This window comes from Motacilla alba, chromosome 2 (assembly GCF_015832195.1).
Source record: "Motacilla alba alba isolate MOTALB_02 chromosome 2, Motacilla_alba_V1.0_pri, whole genome shotgun sequence".
NCBI classification, from domain to species: Eukaryota; Metazoa; Chordata; class Aves; order Passeriformes; family Motacillidae; genus Motacilla; species Motacilla alba.
In genome coordinates, this window is record NC_052017.1 from 127245631 (window position 1) to 127268310 (window position 22680).

Consider the following 22680-nt stretch of genomic DNA (forward strand, 5'->3'; position numbering starts at 1 on the left):
ACCCCCATTTTTAAACAAAGAATGGATATTGGCCTGACCCTACAGCAGATCTGCCCAAATTTGCAGTACGCTTGAAGGGTTACCAAAATACATTTTCTTCCTTAATCCTCAGCTTCTCCTCCAGGAGGTGATCAATACCAATTTCTTTCACTCTTCTATTTCCACATTTCTTTTGGTCTTTGTCAGCTCCGTATTGTCAACATGCAAAAATAATAGCAGAGCTTGTTACATTCTGCTTCTAAAGGGATGTCCATAAGGAATGAGAACCATATGAGCAGTACTCTTAATAACTATGTCCTCTGCTGATGGTATTTCCTTTTGAACTTCAGAAAGATTTCCTGTCACCTTTGACTTACACTTTGTGCCTGTTTAAAAGTACAGTTATGTTGCAGGCATAGCTCCAGAATATTTATCCACACTAATACCTAAATATCTGGCTGGATAATTTTAATAAATTCAGATGCCTGGGTACTACCAGGTAATTTTTCCTCATGAAAATTTCACAAGATTACCAGATCCCAAGAGCAAGAAGAAGCAGAAATAAATCTACAACTCATTACACAACATCATGAAAAAGCTCAAGTAAGGCTCTAGCTTCATGCCATAAGAATTTGAGAAGGAGACTTTTAGAATTTGGATGGGTTCAGTGTCTCTTCTTTAAATCAGTTGCAGGAACATTACTAACAGGTGGTGTGCTGAAGCACAGGGACAAAACTAAGAGGTCTGTGAACCTTCAGCTGAAGTGTCTCCTCTCAAATCCCAAGGTCTCCAGAAACATGTTGTCTTGAGCTGTTCTGCAGTTAAAGCTCACAATGAGGCTCTTTCTCTGCACTTTGCCTACAACTTGCAGTAAAGAAAAAATTACTAGTAGAGAAAAAATAAAAATAAAACAATAATTAAAAAAAAAAAAAAACAGCACAGAGAAATAAATTCAGCTCTGGTATATGGAAGCACAGCTCCATGAGCGGCCAAAGGAAGGAGGTGCAGCCCTTTCAACCAGCATTGAGCCTGACAATTCTGTTCTTCTACCAGCACACAAAGTCCATTCACAAAGCTACAGATCAAACAATAGTTTCAGAGCAGATTCAATGAATCCCTTTAGGTGTTTGAAGCCCAACACTGCTGAAATTTCCCCTGAAACACAACACAGAAGCCAGTACCAGGGGCTGCTCTGGTCTCCTCTACAGAGCACAGGTCGGAAGCACCTCAGACTGGGTGTCCAGAACAGTCAACAGATCCAGCAGAACAAAGAATCATTATGCAAGCTGAAGTGGACCTTAGGAGAGTAAGACAGTCTACGCCCCTCTGTCTTAAAGCATGTGAAGTTTAGATCAAGTTGCCACAGGTTTGTCCGATACAGGATCTTCAATAAGGAAAGTATCACTACTTCTCTGAAAAAACAGTTTTAGTGTCTGACCATCATTATGGTGAAGAATTTTTTTCCTGGTATCTACTTGGGTTTTATCATGGTCTATTACTTGTGCCTTTTACCTCTCATCTTTACCACTGTGCACCTCAAGAAAAATTTGGCTTCATCCATCTTCTCTACACCTTCTCATTAGGCAGCTGTAGACAGCTCATGACAAAAAGATTATATAAAGTTAATTATATTTAATTAGCAACTGCCTACAGCTCACCAACAGGAAAACTCCTGCCTTTCAAGGGCCTCAATAACTTGGAGACGTGGAATCCACAGCATTCATTACTCTCTCCTCCAGAAAACTGTCCATATCCTCACCTTCAGAAGATAGGCGAGTAGAAATGGTTTGTATAAGACACAGCTAAGCAAGATGGAATAGTGAACTTTGAAAATTTTTTGCAAGATTTTGGAGCGGAAGCCTTTCTCTGGAAGTAAAACACATAAATTCAAGTCCTCCTTCTGCTTGCTCATGCTCAGGTCTGAAACATATTCCTTTAGCAGTGGGGAAAGCTACTGCCCATTAGCAGTTTATAAGAGTTATCTCCAATGCTCTTGTCCTACCCAAGAACTGAACAAGAAACATATTAAGAGGGAACATGGCTCAAGATTAACAGCAGCAAGGGGAAAGCAGCTCCTGCACTGGTCCTGCTCTTAATCTGATGACTCTCAGGTACATGAGGCAGAAAGAACAAATGTACATCACAAAAATGCAACTTGGTGTAGAGACGGCTGAGCTGCTGGAGAGCTGAGCCGGTGAATATAGACAGAATGGCACAACGTGGCAAGGACTTCACCAGCTTCATAGAGGAACTGCGTGAACAGGGAGTTAGCATAGCAGGATATTGAAAGAAATAAGCCTTGCCAAGTGGGCCAATATGGCTAGACTGTGTCTGTGTGTAAGTGAAAATCCAAGCACTGCTGTGCCCTATGTTTTTCCCAATTTAATCTCTACTTGCCTTAGCATTGCTGGCTCTACGCTCCATTTTACACCACACACATTTCTGGGAACAAAAAGTAAGCCTACACTTGTGAAGAGACCAACAAATCTAAATATGCACTGGGTTTTCTCTGAGATTACCTACCAGATCCAACTGTGTGAACAACTCAAGACACGGAAATGCTTCAACTCCAAAAAGATATTGGGGTGATCTCAGCACTGGACTGCTTAACCCTATCAATACTGAGGGAGACCATGTCATGCACAGATGCAGCTTGACATGATCAGGAAACTTTAAAGCTGTAACAGTGGTGCACTCGGGAATGAGGAGAGTGAGAGGCACAGCACTTTGGATTTGGAAGGCAGCTACTGCTTCAAGCGCACAAGTTGTTTTGTGACCTGGAAGCAAAATACCAGGCTTCAGCTGATTTTTGGTAGTGTTAGCCTTGATGTACACACTTGAAAGAAACAAGGATGAAGCAAACAAACCAGAAAACTGGTAGAGGTATGTGTGCATGTCCTGAAAAGGACCAGGTATCATGTCCTCTACTCTTACATGTATCAATTTCTCTGTATGGACTTTTTAAACTGGTGTATCACATCATTTCATTTCATGCAAAATTCAAGCTGTCTTTTCAAATCGTATGTACACAGATCACATTGATTCGCAAGCTATGATGATCATGCCTTATATATGTGAGTGTGGAGTCCAAAATTTTCAAATCAAGATATGATTGGTGCTTAACACCCTGGTGCTAAACACCAAGGAAGTACCTGTCCTGAGAAACTAACTCAGCTGTTCTTCTGTAGCTAAGGGCCTCAGCTACAAAGCTTTCAATCTTCTCAGGAAAAGAGTGTTTGGGACCCTGATGAAACATATATATATATATATATATATATATATATATATATATATATATATTCATTCCTGCAGCATGATCTGCATTCCATGATGTGTTAGTTACTTTCCATGCATGTGCAGCATGAGGCAGTTCACAGCCCCATGGGTTGAAAATAAGAGCAATAGTTATGCAGACTTTGGAATTTATTACTACCATAAAAGACGAAGAAACTTTAATACTGTGAAAAGCAAGTTGTCACATGTCGCTTCCCAACCCTGTCATACATATCTGAAGAACCCTGTGTCCCACGGTCCTCTTATGGAAAGAGCTCTTCACTCGTAGCTGAATCCTGAAGATAAAGTCATTATGTAGGATGATTGGAGTAATGATGCAAAGTTAACACTCAGACTTAAGTATTTCCAGACATATTTTCCCTATTTGGCAGGAAACTTGTTTTGTAATACACAGAGTCCTCCTAATATAACAGCATAGCAACTGCAACTTAGAACAGAACAAGTCGGTTAATGGACTGTTAGGACACTTTTGCTGTGTAACACCATTTAGATGCATGTATTTAAAAAACAGGTGGATAATCCAAATGTTCAGTTACTAGGACACTAACAGTTATGTCCATGGCAATTTTGTTTCTGTTCTTTAAACAAATCATCACTTGCAAGCACTAATGTTAAAACCAGAAAGCCACTCTAGTACACAGTGGCTATAAATGCCAAATCAATTTTCAGCAGATAATAAAGTCCATGTTTTACAATCAGCAATACACTGTTTTACTACCCAAAATGTAAGCTAATAATATATAGCTCTGCTAAATGGAAAATGCAGATATGCTGTTAAGAAATGGGCTGGCTGTGAGATGATGGATCATTTCTGCCGGGACCTTCTTAAAGCTATGTGCAAATGTTTTGAAAATATCACATGATGCGGCCATGTGTTAAAAATTACAGCCAGTTAAGTTCTCTGCTAAGAAAAATATGTGGGCAATTTATGAAATGCACTCCAGGATGGAGATATCTTAAGTAAAACCAGATTTTGAAAACAAACCCTTTTTTTTTTTTTTGAAACATGAACTTAAAAAAAAAAAATAGTTGCAGCCACATCTGGAGAGCAGAAGTAAAGAAAGGGTGGTCTGACCTAATACCAGGCCATCTTCTGAAAGAGCAGCATTATTTCTGGGCTACAATGACTGTGATCACTGATTGTCCTTTTAAGGAAACCATGCTGAATACTGCCATGGGCAATAATAAAGCATTTTGTAGGCCAACATCTGTTCTTTGAAAGTACTATAAAATGACTGATAGATTTGTAATGTTTCATAAATAAAGTCTGGAATAAACAGTACCAAAAAAAAAAAAAAAAAAAGAAACCAACAACCACATTCACAGTCATCAGAGAAACTGGTGTACGGTATTAGATTTGAACACTGTTCCCCCAGGAACAATTACTTAGAGATAAACGCTTCCTAGAGTTCGCTACACAGAATGACAAAATGGTTAACTTGGTTACAGCAAGCTGCATGTTAACAGGATTATCTTTCTAGAGACTTTTCTCAGAGTTGCAGCAGTGCCTTCACAGAAGTCTGAATGGTTTTTACAGCGCTTCATTAGCCATCCCCGCTGCTGTCGCTTTGCCCTGACAGGAGAGCAAGGAGGTGAGTGCCCAGTCACAATTATAACAGTACGAGCAATTCGTCTTTGAAGGGCAATTCTAGTTTGTGTAATTGTTATCACCACACATAAACCAGAACCCATCTTTATTACTTCCTGTTCTTTCCCCAAAAGAAGGACCTCAGATGTCAGAATCACTAAAGAGATGGTTCTGAAATCAAGACTTCACACAAACACAAAAGGCACTGACATAATATCAGATTACGTAAAAATACACATCCTTTTAATCTCCTGTACATAATGTGCTTACTTTTAAAATACAAAATCTGCCCCAGATGGCTAATAATGCCCATTTGAAAAAACACAACACCACAATATTAAAGGGCTAAAATATGCTGTGAACAGATTGAGAGGCAGTTCATCCTAGAGGAGAGTAAAAAAGTGCAGATGGGTGTCAAAAATAGCCAAGTGTCAGATCTGTTCAAGTATCTCCATTCTGGCACATGCTCCCAGTCACAGCTGTCAGTGTATTCTCTGTATCCAAGTGCAAGGTTTTCTAACACTCAGAGCTGACATTAAAACACACTTCTTGCTTGCTACTGCTTTAAGAGAATGCTGCAAATAAAAGATTTATTTAATGGTAAAGCTTAACGAGTATTGATAAGGGTATACATACTTGAGTGTGGCACATGCCATTTTGATTAAAGATGCATGAAATTTTAACCAGCAGGTAAATTAAGTAATTTAAATGCCAAAGGCTTAATAGGTTTTCAAAAACGTCCACTCTAGGCATTCCAACAGTTTGCCCATAACACCAAATAATGCACACAAGGATCAAAACTGATAAGATTGTGTCATTTTAGTACACCTAAATATCTGGATAAAACACAGAAACAGTAAACCGCAGGAGAAGATGAGTTTCATACAAACATAAGGGAAACATCAGTGGATGAAAATTATGCACAATGCACAGTTTTCCTAATTAATGAATTACCACGGTATCTCTAATGAAGACCACATTCCCAGGAATGCAATGCATGCAAATCAAATTTGATGTTTAAAGGGTTAAATTGACCTTTCATAGTCCTCAGTTGTTATCTATGCAAATTAATTTGCCCATATTTCAACCATATAAATCCTCTTAACCTTGTGCTTTGAGCAAACAGAGCCCACTTTCTTGTTACAATCACAGGATCAGCAAACATACCAGCAGTAGGGTATGACCGTATACAAAAATCCTAAAAGGAAAACATTCTTCCAACAACTGGCAATACCTACATGCAACTGTGGCTGCAGTAAACTGGCAGATACTGTTTCAAAACACCATCTGTGAGGTGTACAGACTCTCTGTGATCAAGCATAGCCTCTTCTGCCTGTCCTACCCAAATAATCCACAAGAACCAGCCAGCTGTAGGATCTCTACCCCTGTCTTTTTTTTTTTTATCCAGAACACAAGCTGTTATTATCAGGCACATGGCTTTCTCCAGTCCTTACCAAAGGGGAAAAAAACACAAACAAAACACACCAAATTCAATCTACTCAGTCGTGGTCAAGCATCTCATAAAACCCCTCAGACAAATCACCCTGCATAGAAGCATTTTTATTGGCAATAACACTTATCAATAAGACAAGTGATTGTAAGATCCAAGGGTAATATTTTCCTGAGGAAACCGACCTATTATAACTCCCAGCTCCACAGCAATTCCTTTAATTCAGCAGATTTTTTTATTGTTTTATTTTGAATCAACATATTTTGGTGATTTGCCTGGTGACAGTGAAGGACTACGATTTAGGACAAGGCTGGAATAATCTGTTTTATAAATCTCCCTCACTTCTCCAACATAAACAGCTTTTCACAGAGATAATTTCAGCTGATGGGTAAATGCTGTGAATGATCTCACACGATCAAATGTTTGCAGATTCAAGGTGCAGCTGACAGTCATGAAAGCCAGCCCGAAGCTGTATTTCCCTTTGCTAAAAATGATCCCCCGTGCAGAGACCTGCACCCACAAAGCTGGTGACTTTCTGCAATTTCTATCCCTTTTCATTGAAACATCCAGTCCTGCTGTAAGTATCATCTCTAGCAGTTCACTTGCACAAATTCCCCTCCCCCAAACACATACACAACAGAATTAGCATCCGCGATCGCTCCGTACCCGTATCAGCTTGCAAATCACCCTCTATATTAAAAGAGAAAAGAAAAAAAAGAGAGAGGGAAAATGTACTATCAAAAAAACGATTAGCGTTTCCTCATTTAGAACCGAAAGAGCTGCAATAATTTCGACTCACCAGGCATCCTTGGATAAAATATACCACACTGTAAATGGCTCTCTCCTAAAAGCAAGCTTATTTAGGGCTCAGTGCCTCCTGTTCTGGAATGAACAGAGAGAAGCGAGGAGGGCCATCAGAACTGGCTGTGGCAGCGTAGCTGGAGGCAGGATGCTGGGCGCGTGCGTTTGCCAGGCAAAGACAGATGGAGAGCTGACACTCTGTATTGCACTTGGAGCAGAAATGTGAATGATGACAGGAGCACATGTGGCCTTGAACCCAGCCCTGTCTCTTCAGGCAGAACAATGACAGGGATGTGTGTGCAAATTATCACAACCCCGGCTCCCCTCAGCTGACTCCTTTTACTCTACCTTTCACACCAAGTTCCAGATGACCAAAGAATAGAAACTAAAATGCAGAGTGATAAGCCAAACACTGAATTATTCATTTTTTCCTTAAACTTAACCCTTTCCTCTGCTGACAACAATTAGAGAAAAAGCATCACTTTGAATCAGCTCTCCTCCAAATGTGGAAAAAAAAATTCTTTATTTTAACAGCCATAATTTTGCTCTTTGTAAGACTATGCCTGTTTATTTAGCTGGAAATTCAAAACGTGCACAAGAATATACAAGAGAATTCCTCCTCTCCCCCCCTCTTCCCACACTTCTATCATTATTATTCTCCTTTACTGCAGGGAACGGAGTATCAAAATCACTTCCTCTCCCAGATCCACAGTAGTATGTGTAAAATAGACCACACTTAGAAAGCAGACCACTTACATTTTACTATGGTGCTTTTAACCCCCTGGGATTCTTCCATTGATATGTTCCAAACATTTGCAGCTTACTCTCCTTTACCTTGCATAGTGATCCATGGGGGATGAAAACAAAATCTTCCCTGTAAAGCTTTTTCAAAAGCTAAACAATCATGTCCTCCCAATTTCTGATTTTGTGAACCCCTTAAATGTTTATTCTTCACATGAATAAGGTATGCCTGGCTAGGTTCAATTCACTCTTCCCTATTAAGCTTTAATGGACACCATGATACATAAAACTACAAGTCTTTGTTATAGTGCTTTATCTAAAGCTGGCTATTTTCTTCTCAGCAGTCCCTCTTTAGTCCTTTGTAAAACATCTTTGCCTCTTAGAAGAAGCATACGCTTGACTCACATGCCTTCTGTAGCACACAGCTTTGCACAAAATTCTAGGCACAAGAAAAAATACTGTCCTTTTTAAAACTCTCTTCCCATTCAGCACTTGCAAAGTGCTTTAGTAACGAGCTATTTCTCCAGCAACTAGCATGTAGGTCCCGGTTCTGACTTTGCCTTTGCATTATACATTCAAACCTTTATGGAAAGGCAACAATTCTCAGTCAGATCTTCTCAGTGTAAGGTCTGTCCTTGTGTACTTATTTATGCACCCCTCGATTTTGCATTATGCCATTTTCTGCCTCTATTATGAAGAAATAGCTCTGCTTTTAGGCCTTCCTCTTCCTTCCTCTAGCTGCCACAGGGCCTGATAAAGATCTGTTTAGGAAAAGGACACACATGGAAAATTAAGCAGAAAGTAACAGTCCCTCCTAAATGTCCTGACCGAACTCATAAATATTTCTCACTTAAAGAAAATTAAGCATTTAATTTACTGATATTTCTATGATATCTTTTTAACACAAACTAAGTGGTACCCTTAGGTTTCATTTAAATAGGAGAGAAATTCCAAACACAGAACTGCCAAATCCAAGACTATCAAGAAGAAAAGGAGCTCCCCTGCCCCAATTAACAATCCCCTGGGCTGTTAGCCCAGCACTAACAATCTAATGTGTTACTACTACTTGAGACAGGTCTTTTCTTCATCTTCATCAGACATCTATCACAACTATTGTAATGAAGTTCTCTATAATGGATTTCTGAGTGTCAGAGAGCCCAAGAGAAACATGAAAACCAAAACATGAAAACATTTTCCTGACCACTTTCATGAAAGGAGGAAAAGCAGAGGGGCAAAGGGAGAGAAGCAAGGGTAATGGAGACAAGTGAAGTCTACGCCAACAAGGCCTTTAAAAACTTTACTGTCCTTTTGGTTTTATTATTTGATGCACTATTTAAAACCAGTCAGTTAGTATTGCATTTGCTATGTTGTTTTTCTTTTGTAATACTGTACTCTACATGAAAGGAAAAACATTTTCACAGTTGGAAATACAACCTTTCATCAACATAGATGCAGCCTGAATCAGCTTCAGAGTAGAAAGTAACGTGTCAACGCTATGACGCATTTTAATAATACCGAACAATATTCACTCTTTAAAAGAAGGTCTTAATATCAATACATTGTAAATCCACAGACCATGGCTCACGAAATTGAACTTCCATATGCTGCGTGATTATGCATCTTTTTTTCTGTGTGTAAAAAGCCTTTTTAAGCTGTTATCTGACTACAGTAATTGCCACTTAAATTGATCCACGTCAACAAAACCTGGATCCCTGGAGATTCTCACCTAGAAGTCTGCTCATGGAAGGGGCTAACAGAATGCCTGTGCATCTGAGTCTACTTCAGCATTTTCTCAAGCAGCCAGCTGCATGAATAGTTTTCCCCTCTCGTTATTTAATACACTGAGGCAGGCTGCAACCCATTTGGCAGTCCTCCCTGAAGAAGTATCTGTGGAAATTTATTTGCTTTCCACACCCCCATTTCTAATACAGTCACCTAAAGATTGCCCTAGAAGTTTTTGCACCACGTCTAAAATTTTAGCAGGCCAAGCAAAAGCGGACAGCCTCTTCCGTAAAATGGTTTTATTCTCCACCAAGGAAAGAAAGACACTGGTTATAATACAGAACAGTTCTGCTGCATCACAAGAGTCAAAGTACTGCCAAAATGAACGGGATACAAAGAGAATGAAAAACCCACAAGACAATCTAGGGCCAGTTTCTTTATGGTGCACATCAGATTACACCATCCTGGGTGGACACCAGCTCCTTCTTTGACCATCACTCAAAATGCTTTACAAAATAATTTTAAATCTTCCTCTCTAGGCGTCCTTAGCTTGAAAATGGGTAGAGGAGGCAAACCAGTCTCCATAGTCTTGTATTTGAAGGGGAAGTAAAAAGATTTTTATGCAGCAGATGATATAAGGTAGCCAAGACATGGATCTGATGGAAAAGGGAAATTCCTAATGACCATAATGTAAAAGTACAGAGATTGCCTTTTGTGCAAAACCCAGCTTAATAACAGGGACTGGAAGTCCACTGAAACACATCTGTAGTTAATGAAAGCTCTCTATTAACAGTGAAGGAAGAATTTAACTCAAAGCTTTTCTGTAGGACTTCTCAACTTCCCGCTCTACTTATAGCAGACTGTTGTGATACATTGTGACTTCACACAGTGGGTATTAAGTGAGTTAATTCAAAGGAGCTGAAACCTCATTGATCCTAATTGAAAGCAATACACCCAACCAAATAGTTTTCTACCCCATCTGCTCTGGCCTGCCACCAGCTATTCAATACAAGAGAATTAATAGTTTCAGATATTCTAACAGACCCAATAAAAGCACTCATTTAAGCAGGACTGCATTAACAAAGTGAAAAACCAAGGGCAAAATGGGTTCAAATGGAGCATTTTACTCCTAGTTGGCTTTAACAAAGCTGAATAATGCTTATTCTGACTTTTTATGTGCAAGACTTGATAAACTGAATGAGAAGGCACTCAATGATCAGTCAACGAGCATTGATGAATGGTCATTAGGACCCCCCCAATCTCAGGGAAGGCCATTCCACAAAGTGGCACACCAGCTTGAAAGGGCGGACTCACTAATGTCCAGATTTCCCCGCTTGCTTGTTCCACTTTCACTTTCAGACCACTGGCCACCAAATGAGGCTGACATATTGGAAAATAATCTTTTATGGGCGAGTGGTAAACAAAAATGGAGGCATTAGCTGGGCTTTCAAATTCAAATCTACTAGTTTTGTCAGCCCCAAAACGTTTTGATTTTCCACCCAGCTGGAAGCTATTAGTGTTTTCTTAAGGCATCCCACTGACAGGGCAAACCCACCTAATGTGTGAGCTGTGGAGCTGATGCGGGGGACAGGGGACAACCACTTCTGGATGCTTTCTTAACTTTGTTCAGTTGACTGTCCAACCACAGTACACTAAAGGCAACACCTTCAGGAGAAGCTCAGTAATTTCTTGCTGCCCAAGTATCTCTGATTGCCTGGTGCAATGGCAGCCCACCTAAGCCTGTAATGGGACCCTCAGTGCAACTTTTTCCATTACATTGTGCCTGGCCTCCCTTGGTTTTACTGCACTACCACAAAAGGCTAAATCTACCCAAGAAAGGCACTTCTCTATAAACTTCCAATTCTTTCAGTGGAAATGGAATTTAAATATTCCAGTAAGATATGTGCTTATCTGTTAACAGCAGCTCTTTATGCATGCAACACAAAACATTTGCCAGATAACACTAAACATTTCCCTAAGCATTTCCTTATTGGCAAGGCTTTCTGGACTTCTGAAAAAAGACAAATGAGACATTTAAAATATACACTGCTCTGTGAAACATAGACTAATTGAGATTACCTACACAAATCAAACACTGAGCAGTTGAAAGGTAGTCACCAAGGTGGTAAGAAAATATTCCTTGTTTTCTAAGACAAACTGTTCATGATGTTACCTTGAGTACTGGATTAAACTCATTGGAATTGAGAAAGCATTCATGTCTTTTCAGTTAAGAAAACTTGTAAGTTATATCCATATTTCAACAATGCTCCAAAGATATTTTAAGTCATCTGTTAAAAAAAGGCAGCCTTGACAGTGCATTAGACTTAACAACCTAGACAGCCTATTGCTTTTTGATCAAAACCCACCCCCCCCCCAAAATTAATTTTGGTTGAACACACAGAAATTCCAGTGACATTTCAGGTGCATTTCAGGTTTTAAAACAAGGAAAATATACATTTTGACCTAACATGAAAGAACAGTTCCATAAAAAACTAAATAAATTAATGGGAGGGATGACATTCAGGCCTTAAAGAATGCATGCTCTTTTGCTGTCTATATATGTTTCAGTAAAAACACTCACATGGACAAACTCATATATATAAGTGTACCTGTCTTGGGGTCTATTCCTTTCACTAGATCTAGGCTAAACAAGTTTTGTCTCACATTTTTATTAAATACTATATTTTCTAAAATGTGGGTAAAGTAAATTAGAATTGACTGCTAATTTCTATCATCATTTGACTTCAAAGAAAATTACCACACCATCTGTGCATAGACACCACTCATGCACTTTAGAAAATTTGATATTGATTTGAAAATATTTCTGAAAGAAAATACCAATGATGCTGTCTCACTAACAGAGAAAAACACATTCAGTGTGACGTGGAGAAGCCTGGAAGAGAATATCTGCTCCTGCTGAACTATAGCCATATTTTAAGATACAAAAAGAAGGGGAAAGGGGGAGGGCATGCAGGAAGGGGGGGCAGTGAAGGAAAAAAGTGTTTCAAGCTATCAGTTGCTTTTTGACTTGAAGCTCAGGGTGTTTGTTCATTTAACATGGGTAGGGAAACTCCTCCTGCTGTAGTATATTAACCCAAGTTTTGACCTCTAATTGATGTCTTTTCAATGTATAGGATCTTCATAATAAAGATAATGTAGAGCATATTTGTGTGAAAGCATATCTACCACTAGCCATAAATTTGAGCCTTGCATTTTTCTCTGTAACATGTCAATATTTGTGACACTAACTAAACATACTTTATTCATTTGACAAGGATTGTTACATTATATTGAAAACTTTTGTTTCAATGTCACCACCTCCCAGTTTTGACTGATGGCGAGTTAGTTTTGTTAAAATGCACGGGGTGATAGCGTATGCTCCAGTGAACTTTCCCTCCTCTCAGCACCAGAGACAAAAACCTGCAGCTCTGCTCTGTGCTGGCAGCCATCTGGCCAGCTTTCTCTCAATGCCTGCCCCACACCACACTGCAGGCAAAATTTCAGGGCTCTAGAGCTCTGTGGAGCTATTCATGACATACCAATTTCACATTTTCTGCTTGTATGCTTGCAACAATAAATGCTAATGAGGACTATGAATGACATTTTTAAAGACAATAAAAAGGTCTCCAAATCCCTTGCATATGGAGACACTATTTTCTAAACTTCACCTTCTGTTAGGGAGCCATTACACTCTAAAGGAAAAAAATAACCTAAGGAGAACAATGAGATGATCAAAGCATAACCGAGTCCTTAAGAATTCCAAAGAAAACAATGTTTGCAAAGCTAGCTTAATGACAGACAGATTTTATGCTGATGTACAGCACTAACACTTAAGCATAGTAACTCTCTTTTTCAATACACTGCTACTTCTCATCGAGGGGCTCAGAACTGGGGATGGGGGGGAGGAAGTCATAGCAAATCCTCCCATTCACTGATCACATATAACTCTACAAGCCACAGACTTGGACTCAGCAATTACTAATCTCTAGATGAGTCCAAGAATACTCTAAATAAACCCCAGAATAAACTGTAATTACTAATGGATTTGGAATGCTACACTTTCATAGAGATCTCAGTGCTGACAAAGTGTGGCCAAGACAAATATCAAATTATACTTTCTTTCTACAAATCTGCCTATTGCAATGCCATTGCTAAGAGAAAGAAACGAGAGAAGGGGAAAGAGAATAAAAGAAAGAAAATAAAATAAAATGAAAGAAAGAAAGATAAAAAGAAAGAATGAAAGAAAAGAAAGAAAGAAAAGAAAGATGAAAGAAAGAAAGAAAGAAAGAAAGAAAAGAAAGATGAAAGAAAGAAAGAAAGAAAGAAAGAAAGAAAGAAAGAAAGAAAGAAAGAAAGAAAGAAAGAAAGAAAGAAAGAAAGAAAGAAAGAAAGAAAGAAAGAAAGAAAGAAAGAAAGAAAGAAAGAAGTTGCCTTTACTCTGAGAAATGTCTTTTATATTAATGACAACTTCCCATTAAGAAGATTAAAAACACTTCCAGGAAAATCCACCAGGTGGAGCAAATACACAGCATTACAAAACATTTATTTATGCTCATACTGCCATTTTCAACAGGGCAAAAATGGTTTATATGCAAATATTCTTACCTATTGACCTCCTTTCTTCGCCCTTTTGTCATATATTGATCAACTTGTATTTATTTACTACATTTATAAAGGTATAAAAATTTTGTTCAATGGGGCCTTCACACAAAGCTATTGTTCCTGATGAGCTCCACAACAGTCATCGGAAATATAAGGGAAATTAAAGTATTGTATTATTCAACATATATTTTTTTCCCAGCAATATAAGGATATGGTTGTGCTAGTAAAACACACTGACAAGTATTCAGAAAATAAAGCTTAGTCTTACAGCAGTTATCAAAACCTTTGCACTGGACTCCACTGTAATGGGCTGGAAGTCTGGCCGTTCTGCATGCCTGGTTATGTTTTTATACACACAGTAGTGCCTATAACATCACAGCACTGCCATTGGAGAGCATGTTGGTGTTTACTATTAATGCTTTATTTTGGTATGACATCTGTCTACTACTGAGTAATTTCAAGAGGGCAAGTGAATGAGGACTGTAAATAAATATTTCAGCACATCTAGGGCAGCTAAGTATTATTTCTCCATTTAAATTATTTGCTTTCCAGAGCCAGGTGAGAAAGTCACCTTATCATCAAGTATTTTCTGTTTCCCTGATGAATTAGGAGATCTAACGGAACAGAGGCAGGAGGGGCAGATTTTTACATGAAGAGAACTAAGTCCAAACAGAACAGTGGTTCTTTCATGGATGATTTTTCTCACAGTTATAATAGGACAACCCACTGGCAGACCCTGTAATTGTTAAAATGCCAGGCAGTATTACCAAATGAACTGCTCTAATGCATTTCAGCATCTGGAAACACAGCAGAATCAGTACACAAACTCATTCAACCCTTGACGATAGAAAGGCATTATGGTTTGTAAGTGACAAAAGGAAGGTGCTGATTTTAGTAAAATCTTTTTCTTTCCATTGTTTCCTTAGTTATACCTTCCATCACATTTTTCTCTCACTTTTCCAATCACTGTCCTCTGTTTTCTCTCTGGCACCAGATCTACTCCTAAATTCATGACTCTGGGGCCACCTTCTCACTCTGCCTCACATTTCTCTTCTCCAACTCACTACATGACCTGCCTCTGCTCCAGCTGGCTTGGACAGTTATCCTCTCCCAGCTCCACCAACCTTGACAGCTAAAAGAAGTTCCAGAATTCCAAGGTGTGAGTACTACTGTAAAATATTACCCTAAATTAACACATAAATTGAATAGCAACAATCAGCACTTTAACACTGAGGGAAAAACACTGTGCCATTTAGGTTTCCATTACGAAACTGAGCCAGAATGGTATTCACTTTAAGTGCTATTGAAGGAGAGCATCAAGCTCCCTGGAAGCACCATGTGTTGTTCTAATCTCCGTGCGTCTAGTCTGACCCAGATGAATCCCATCATAGCTAAGAAAAATTAAAATAAAAAATCTTTGTTTCTTTAGGAACTGGGAGGAGCCTTGAGGAACACAGGCCTCTAAGTATAATTTCACGTTATCTAATGGTTTTGTACTCCACATGGTGCTTCGTTGTAGCCATTCAGAAGAGAAGCAGAAAAATACAGAAGTGATTATGAAGTGGAATTTCATACCAAGAGCAAATTACACCACTTTACACTAGGAGAATATCTGCAAAGAGAAGCAGTAAATGTTTGGGCACAATGCAAGGTGCCAGTTTTAATAAAGCCCAAACCATCTTGGGAACTATTATCCGCATGAACTTTCCTTAAGCAAGATTATCACAGCAGAGGCTTTTAGAGATGGCCAAGATAAATATTCTTTTAAGGAGAATGCTGATTTAAAACCATTATCCCAAGGAGTTTTTGACTGGCCACCCTGGTGTAAAGGCTACCATTTGTTATTTTCAAAGAGGCTCTAGACAACCAATAGGTAGGAGGAAAGACAATGTGGTGGTTGTTGTCACCACACATCCATGGAGAACTTTTCATTTAATGGACTGCTGGTTGAGGCAGGCAGTGGTTGGCTAGAGGTCATGGACAGTTCATTGCATTATGAAAAAATGAAGGTAACTAAAACACTGGAAAAGAGGGACACAACTTATATGACATGTAAACGTTCAACAAACAGACAGTGCTTTCATAGAGACATATAATTTCCCTCAAATGTATGTACAAACCCTGTACACAAGCCATGTTCCATTCAAGAACATGAGACCGACCACAATGCATAAACCATCTTTTTTTTTTTTTTTCATCCTACAAATACAAGCAATGCTTATTTAAATTATGGCTTCTTTACAATATGACAGGACAGCATTTAAAACTACATGTCTAAGTAATCCACTTTTACTTAAAGGCACCTTTACACCAGAGTAACCTAGGGACTTTGTACTGAAGACAGGGGCCTGATTCTAAAGGTGAAGGATTATTGTACATATTTAAGAGTTCATTAGATCACAATTATCAATCTGATAACACTGTTAAAGCTCTTTTGTTGCACCATCCCCTGAAAAATTCTTTTCAGATGGGGGATTAGTGGCACAATAGATGACAATGACTCTTTGGTCCACCTGCTCTGTAGCTGACTCCTGTCTGTGACTACATATGCACAGTGAAGGCTACTTCCCTCACTCAAGGGTCCCCAAAATCCTTACCTGCAATGTTTGCATGTAAGAAGAAAAGTATGCCGTGACATACGTATTACAAATTTCCAATTAAATATTAGCAGGGAAAATCTAACTAACCGCTCAAAAGATTTCAATCTCATCTACGAAGCACCCAAAATCTCTACCACATTAATATGTATGCTGAGCCTGTGGGCATAACTCTACAGACTGGACCAAAAGCCTTCAGCATGAAAGGAAATGAAACCTTAGTTAATTTCCAGCTCTCCTTCTCTGCTCCTGCAACCACAAGTATCTTTCTTGGACCAGCTTCTGCCCACAACAATAAACGGCAATGATCACATGCTACATTCATTTCTGCTGGAAACCCTTATTAATTATGTTGCCTCCCTCTACTACTTGTACCCAGTGATTTTAAGTTCTCTTAGTACAACTTTTAACACCACTATGTTATAAACTCAAGTACTGATATTGTACAAATAAGTGTAATATTCTTCAGTTATCATTCTTTAATTTTTACATACTTTAATTCTTCACATAGACACACACACACATTAAAAACAAAATCAAACCAAAACCAAAACAAAATAAACAAACAAACCCCAAAACAACCAAACACCTATTCAAGTCCTTTGCCCATGTAAACATACAGCACCTTTCAGGTATAGGGAGGAGCTTTACATCCTAATGGAACATTATCCATCTATGTATGGACCCAATCCTGAACGCTGCCTGTGACCTCAACAAAGAGCAGGTATAAGGACCAAGGACTATAACTGACCCTATCCCAACACTTTAAAACTGAACACCAGGCTTTTAAACATCTGAGAAAATCACATGGATAATGAGAATGGAAGCACTGATAGCTGCCATTACCGTTTTAATGGGCCAGAAACAAACACTAGCTTGGTTTGAATCCAGGGGACAAAGAAAAATAATGCTGCCAAGCACGCTTAAAATGAGAAACTTAATATGTCAAGCATGATGATTATATAAATGACAACTATGAAATAAATACCATTTTCAAAATATAACTGTTGCATAGAACAAAATCCACCTCGAATAATTTGTTTTGATTTCTTAAAATAAGAGGTCAAGCAAGAGAAGAAAATCAAATAGAAGAAAAAAGACGCAAATTCAGAAGAAAAAGGGTTAATGTTTTGTTTCAGTCAGTGTTACACCAATGCCAGAATTACAAGGGAAAGACTAAAAGAGCCAATTTTTTTCTTTATTATTATTATTCTTTAAAAGAAAAAAATCATGCCTATCTGTCACAGGGTTGTCCGGGCTGGAAGAACCGGCAGGAACCTCAAATTCCTGACCAAACCCTCTTCCACACAATGCCTCCTGAATGGAAGGAACCGAGGCCCGGCAGAGATAGCCCCCTGTCAGGAACCAGCCCTGACGTTTGCGGACAGACGGGGCTGGCCTCGCAGGATGTCAGAGCAGCAAACTGCTGATCGAGATACTGGGTTTTCACACACTCCCAGCCTGGATGTTTTGCTCTTCAGGTAATTAAACAAGGAAACGGGGCTGATGCGTACGAGTCTGACCCCTGCGCCGCGGCTCCGCGGTTCTGCACATCAACTTCCGCACCAGCCGCCCCAAGCACCGCAGAGCCTTCTCCTGCTGCTCCTGCCTCTCCCGACACCGGGCTCTAAAACAAATCCTCCTGGAAATATCTGCTGCTATTCCCTCCCTCCCCCACCCCCAGTTTACGAAGCGCTACATTATTTGCTCTGTTCCACACACCTTGATTTCTCATAAAAAAAAGAAGAAAAAAAATGAAAGAAATGGGTACTTGGGTGTAGCTGTTCTTCAGCCAGCCATTCAAAATATTATTGGGGGAGGGGATGAACAGACAGAAAGATGAGGCAAGGGATTCCCAAATTAATGTTTAGTTTAAGATCATTACTCAAAAAGATCCTGAAACATATTCCAAATTTGTCCAGCCAACAGCCAGACATTCACTCATTAAGAAATAAAATTATTCTGATTTAAGCATTATTGAAGATTCTTTGTCTTACAAGAAGACATAAATCATAGACCTAGGCATTAGAAAAACAGGCCAGTGTTTTCTCTCTCTTTTTCCCCAAATTTCAGAAATGGGAAAGGGCAGGTGTTACCACCTATACTTGGCAGAAAACCCTACACAGTACTGCTCTGTGACTGACCCAGTTTCTACGCTCTTTAAAGGCTATTTAAACAAAAAATATTTTTTAAAAAGGTAACACATTCTTGCTTCTTTATGAAAAATCCACAGAATAGAATATTGGCTGAAAAGAGAAGAGCCCAGAAGAAAGAGGAGTACAAAAGCATGCCTGCTTGTCTGTGTTCAACACAAAGAACATTAAATGAAAACAACTGGCATGCTGCCAAATTCCTATACAGGCAAAGAGATTCAAATAAATTGATTTCACGCATCACACTGACCTGGGATCAGTGAGCAGTGGTACAATACACTTGCTGCTCCATGTGGGGCAAAGCCCATTAACGTTATCAGAGACACATTACACTGAGGGGGAGCAGGGAGGGAGGGCACAGAGAGGGAACCCAAACTCTGCAAATTCAAGGGGGAAAAAATCACTTTGAAAAAGGAACTTGAACTGGAGCACTTGGTTTCAGTTTACTAATAAATATATCATATTGCAAGAGCTTGTCCTCTGCTCACCTCAAAGGTTTCAAAGACTGTATTTTCAAATTAAAATAAATACTAATGTCAAACACACACATTCCCCTTACATTCTGCTTTTAACACAGTTGTTCTCAAACTCACTTATTCTCTGTAAATTTCCTCCCTTCCCCATCCGCTAGCGTTTTATATAGATTATGGGTTATTTTCTTTGTACTTCAAAAGCTGGATTCTTGCCCAGGATACTCTTACTGGCTCAGAAAGCAAGCTGGAGAAATCAGCCATGCTCTGAACTGGCCCAAATCAACCTGACCTAGAGAGAAAAATGCTTTATTTACAACATAGCAGCGAGCAGGGCACCAGTGTCCTTTGCAGGTCACCCATACATGTGCCCACACACCAGGGAGCTGTCTCCAAAGCAGTATTTTGAATTTCACTTTCTTTCTAATGTGAAGTAACCCATGTTTGCTGTGGAGTCTCTCCTTCTCATCCTGGCTTTGTTTTTCATTAAGCTCTCTCACACTCCAATCAAGAGCAATGCCAGCAAGCCACAGGTGTGCACCACATGAACAGATGAAATTCTGATTGGAAGTACAATTCACTCTCTACAATACAGTTGCATACTCTTTTGCATCTGTGGTATGTTTGAAGGGGACTTTATTATTTTCACTGTACTCCTTCAGATACATTGGTAAGCAAACAATTGTTTTGAAGATAAAAAAGCAAGCCAAGAGAAGATGACTTTGCAATAGCAAAACAAAGATGAGGATGCTTGAAAGGGGCCACATCAGCAGAAGTAGTCATTGCTACAAGAGGCCATTGCTTCAAGGAGGCAATAAACTCAAAACACCTTTTTTTTTTTTTTTGCCTTTTACTCCATTTAGGCTCCAAATAGCAAGTCAAATCTTCTTGGGCACAGCAAAGTCCATATTAAGTTAAGCTCAGTGTTTGCTTCATCTCTAATTATTTAAAATTGAAATTTAAAACAAAAAATCATTGAAAACGTGGAGCTTCTTAGCCATTTAAGACTAAAATTTTTGATCATGTCACAAATACATCCAGATGTAGACACCTTACCCAGTCACCTCAATTCAAGTAAATGTCAAAATGGGAATGGACAAAGATCTAAGAACTGTTAACCACCCACCACTGATCACTCTCTAAGAGCTACAAAGCAGTTTTGAATTCTTCATTACCAAGGTGAAAACTATACAATATCGTTAACTCTCTAAGAGGTGTCACAGCGAGATGTGTTTATTTAGATATAAGGCTACAACTGATAGAACTGCACAAGGAAGGGAATCATGCAGTATACAGCAACTTCACCATGGCAGAGATGTGCCTGCACCCAGACAATACAGAGAGGACAACCTGCACAACAGTGACCAGGAGGAATAAGGTGCTGTTTCCTCCCTTTTATGAATACTTCAGCAACCATCAGATCAGTTTTTTTAGACGTTATAGAGATGAAGTGAATTTTAGTAATATTAATTCCCTTTCTTTAAATTATTGGTATTAGAAAATGAGCCTTTCTCACAAGTTGTAGAAAATTTCCATTATCTTGCACATGCTCTGATAGCAATAAACCACAATAAACTTCCCATTAGTATGCCAGCACTGCATGCTTCAGGCATGACATCTTTACTTTTACATTTATTTATTTTTAAAATCATTTATGAAGATCCATATGGCAAAAGAAAGCAACCAACAGCCACCTGTACAGGGTACATTTGCACTTTGAAAAACAAGACTGTAGACAGTAAAAAGGAGAAATTAGTCAGAAGCTATATACACTGCTCAATAAGCAAAATCAAAACATAGGAAGAAACCCTGCTAAGATTATTCATTCTTTTCCAGTGCTGCCTGAGTACATGAAGGTCACACAAAAGCATTTATTTGTTTTAAATGAGCTATGAACTCAAATTAGAATGCAGCTTCATTTTTATTAGGATATAATTTTTTAAAAGTATGTTCACACTGGTGCAGAAAACCTCAGGCCTAGCCCTTGCCACAAGGTGATGTACAGAGGCTCCCACTGGCTCTTTCAGCTGTTCTCCATCTATCCACACCCCAGAGCAGCATGGGCCATGGTGTCACAGGTGGGAAAACAAGTAATATGATCAAGGCTGAGCTACCTTTAAAACTATCCAGGGCAAAGCCAAGAGTATTCAGACACCATTCATCTTATTTTGGTACCATACTCTATCAAAGTTATGTCAGGTGGTATGGTCCAACACTGAGAAAGAATATTATCCAAGTGTTGGAAAGCACTTACAATCAGTTTAGCAGTTGCTTGCCATCCAGACACATACCATTTTAGAAGAAAAAATGTAGTTACAGTAAAGACAGGAACGACTGTCATAGGTTATCTAGAAATTCTGTCCAGCAACAGCAGATTTACTTTTCTAGTATGGTAAAAATCTTTACGCACAAGAAGCAGAAATATCCATTCTCATTATCATCTCAATCAAATTTGTCACAGATTCCCAGTTTGATGCAATGAATTTACCAGAGGATATCACTAAATTACAACCATTTTGCCAATGTGATTACAACTATCTCTTAACCTGGTTGCAAACACTATTCCAATTCACAGTTCAGAAAACTGAAAGTCACTATTTCCACAACCCAGCCTAGTAATACTGATGTGACACATAAAGAGCAGCTATGTCATTAAAAACAAAAAAATAACCCCAAAGTTTAAAATTTCACATATATGTATTTAAGATTTTCGAAAAGTCATGACTGATGTATTTTATTAGCATTGCAGTACTTTTTTCTCACTTGTATTAACCGAGGACAGCACCTTCATTGATTTATGCAGACTCTTTGGAGCTAAAGGGAAAGATTTCTTTTTCAATTACAGTTTCCAAGGCAAGGTACAGTCATTATATACACACGAATAACTTCTAAAAGGTATTCACATTATAAAATCAAATATTTTTCTGTTCCTTACCTTGACAAAATTCAAAGTTCCCTTTTTTCCGGCAGTCACCTATCACTAAACTCAGTGCTCTCCAAGTGTTTCTTTTGACAGATATCATTCTCCACCAATCGCTCTGCTAATTTCCTCTTTCCTTTTCTGACTGGGACAGATATTATGTTCACCAGCCCAGAGATCAATCTTTTCAAATGAAAAAAAAAAAAAAAAAAAAGCACATATCACAGCCAGTTTGAAGTACCACACCCCTTCATTTACATGATAATAGCAGTTTTAAAAAAAAGGGAAGACAGAAACATTATTCTAAACCAAGTAACCACATTTTCTAAGCTAATACAAGGTAGTACTTTAAAACTGTATTAA

General features: G+C 38.8%; 1 protein-coding gene across 8 annotated transcripts in view; it reads right to left on the reverse strand.

Moving 5' to 3' along the window:
* RUNX1T1 (RUNX1 partner transcriptional co-repressor 1) overlaps positions 1-22680 on the reverse strand; it is a 115938-nt gene that overhangs the window by 72639 nt on the left and 20619 nt on the right. For 4 of the 8 annotated variants that reach the window (XM_038162446.1, XM_038162463.1, XM_038162472.1 and 1 more), the window contains exon 2: positions 22333-22500. The exons of 3 other annotated variants lie outside the window; for them this stretch is intronic. In XM_038162446.1, the coding sequence (XP_038018374.1) occupies positions 22333-22420 (88 nt within the window). In that variant the 5' untranslated portion in view covers positions 22421-22500. Of the gene's footprint in view, positions 1-7110; positions 11924-22332; positions 22501-22680 lie in introns of those variants that run through there. One more of the 8 variants, XM_038162490.1, reaches the window with a different exon arrangement.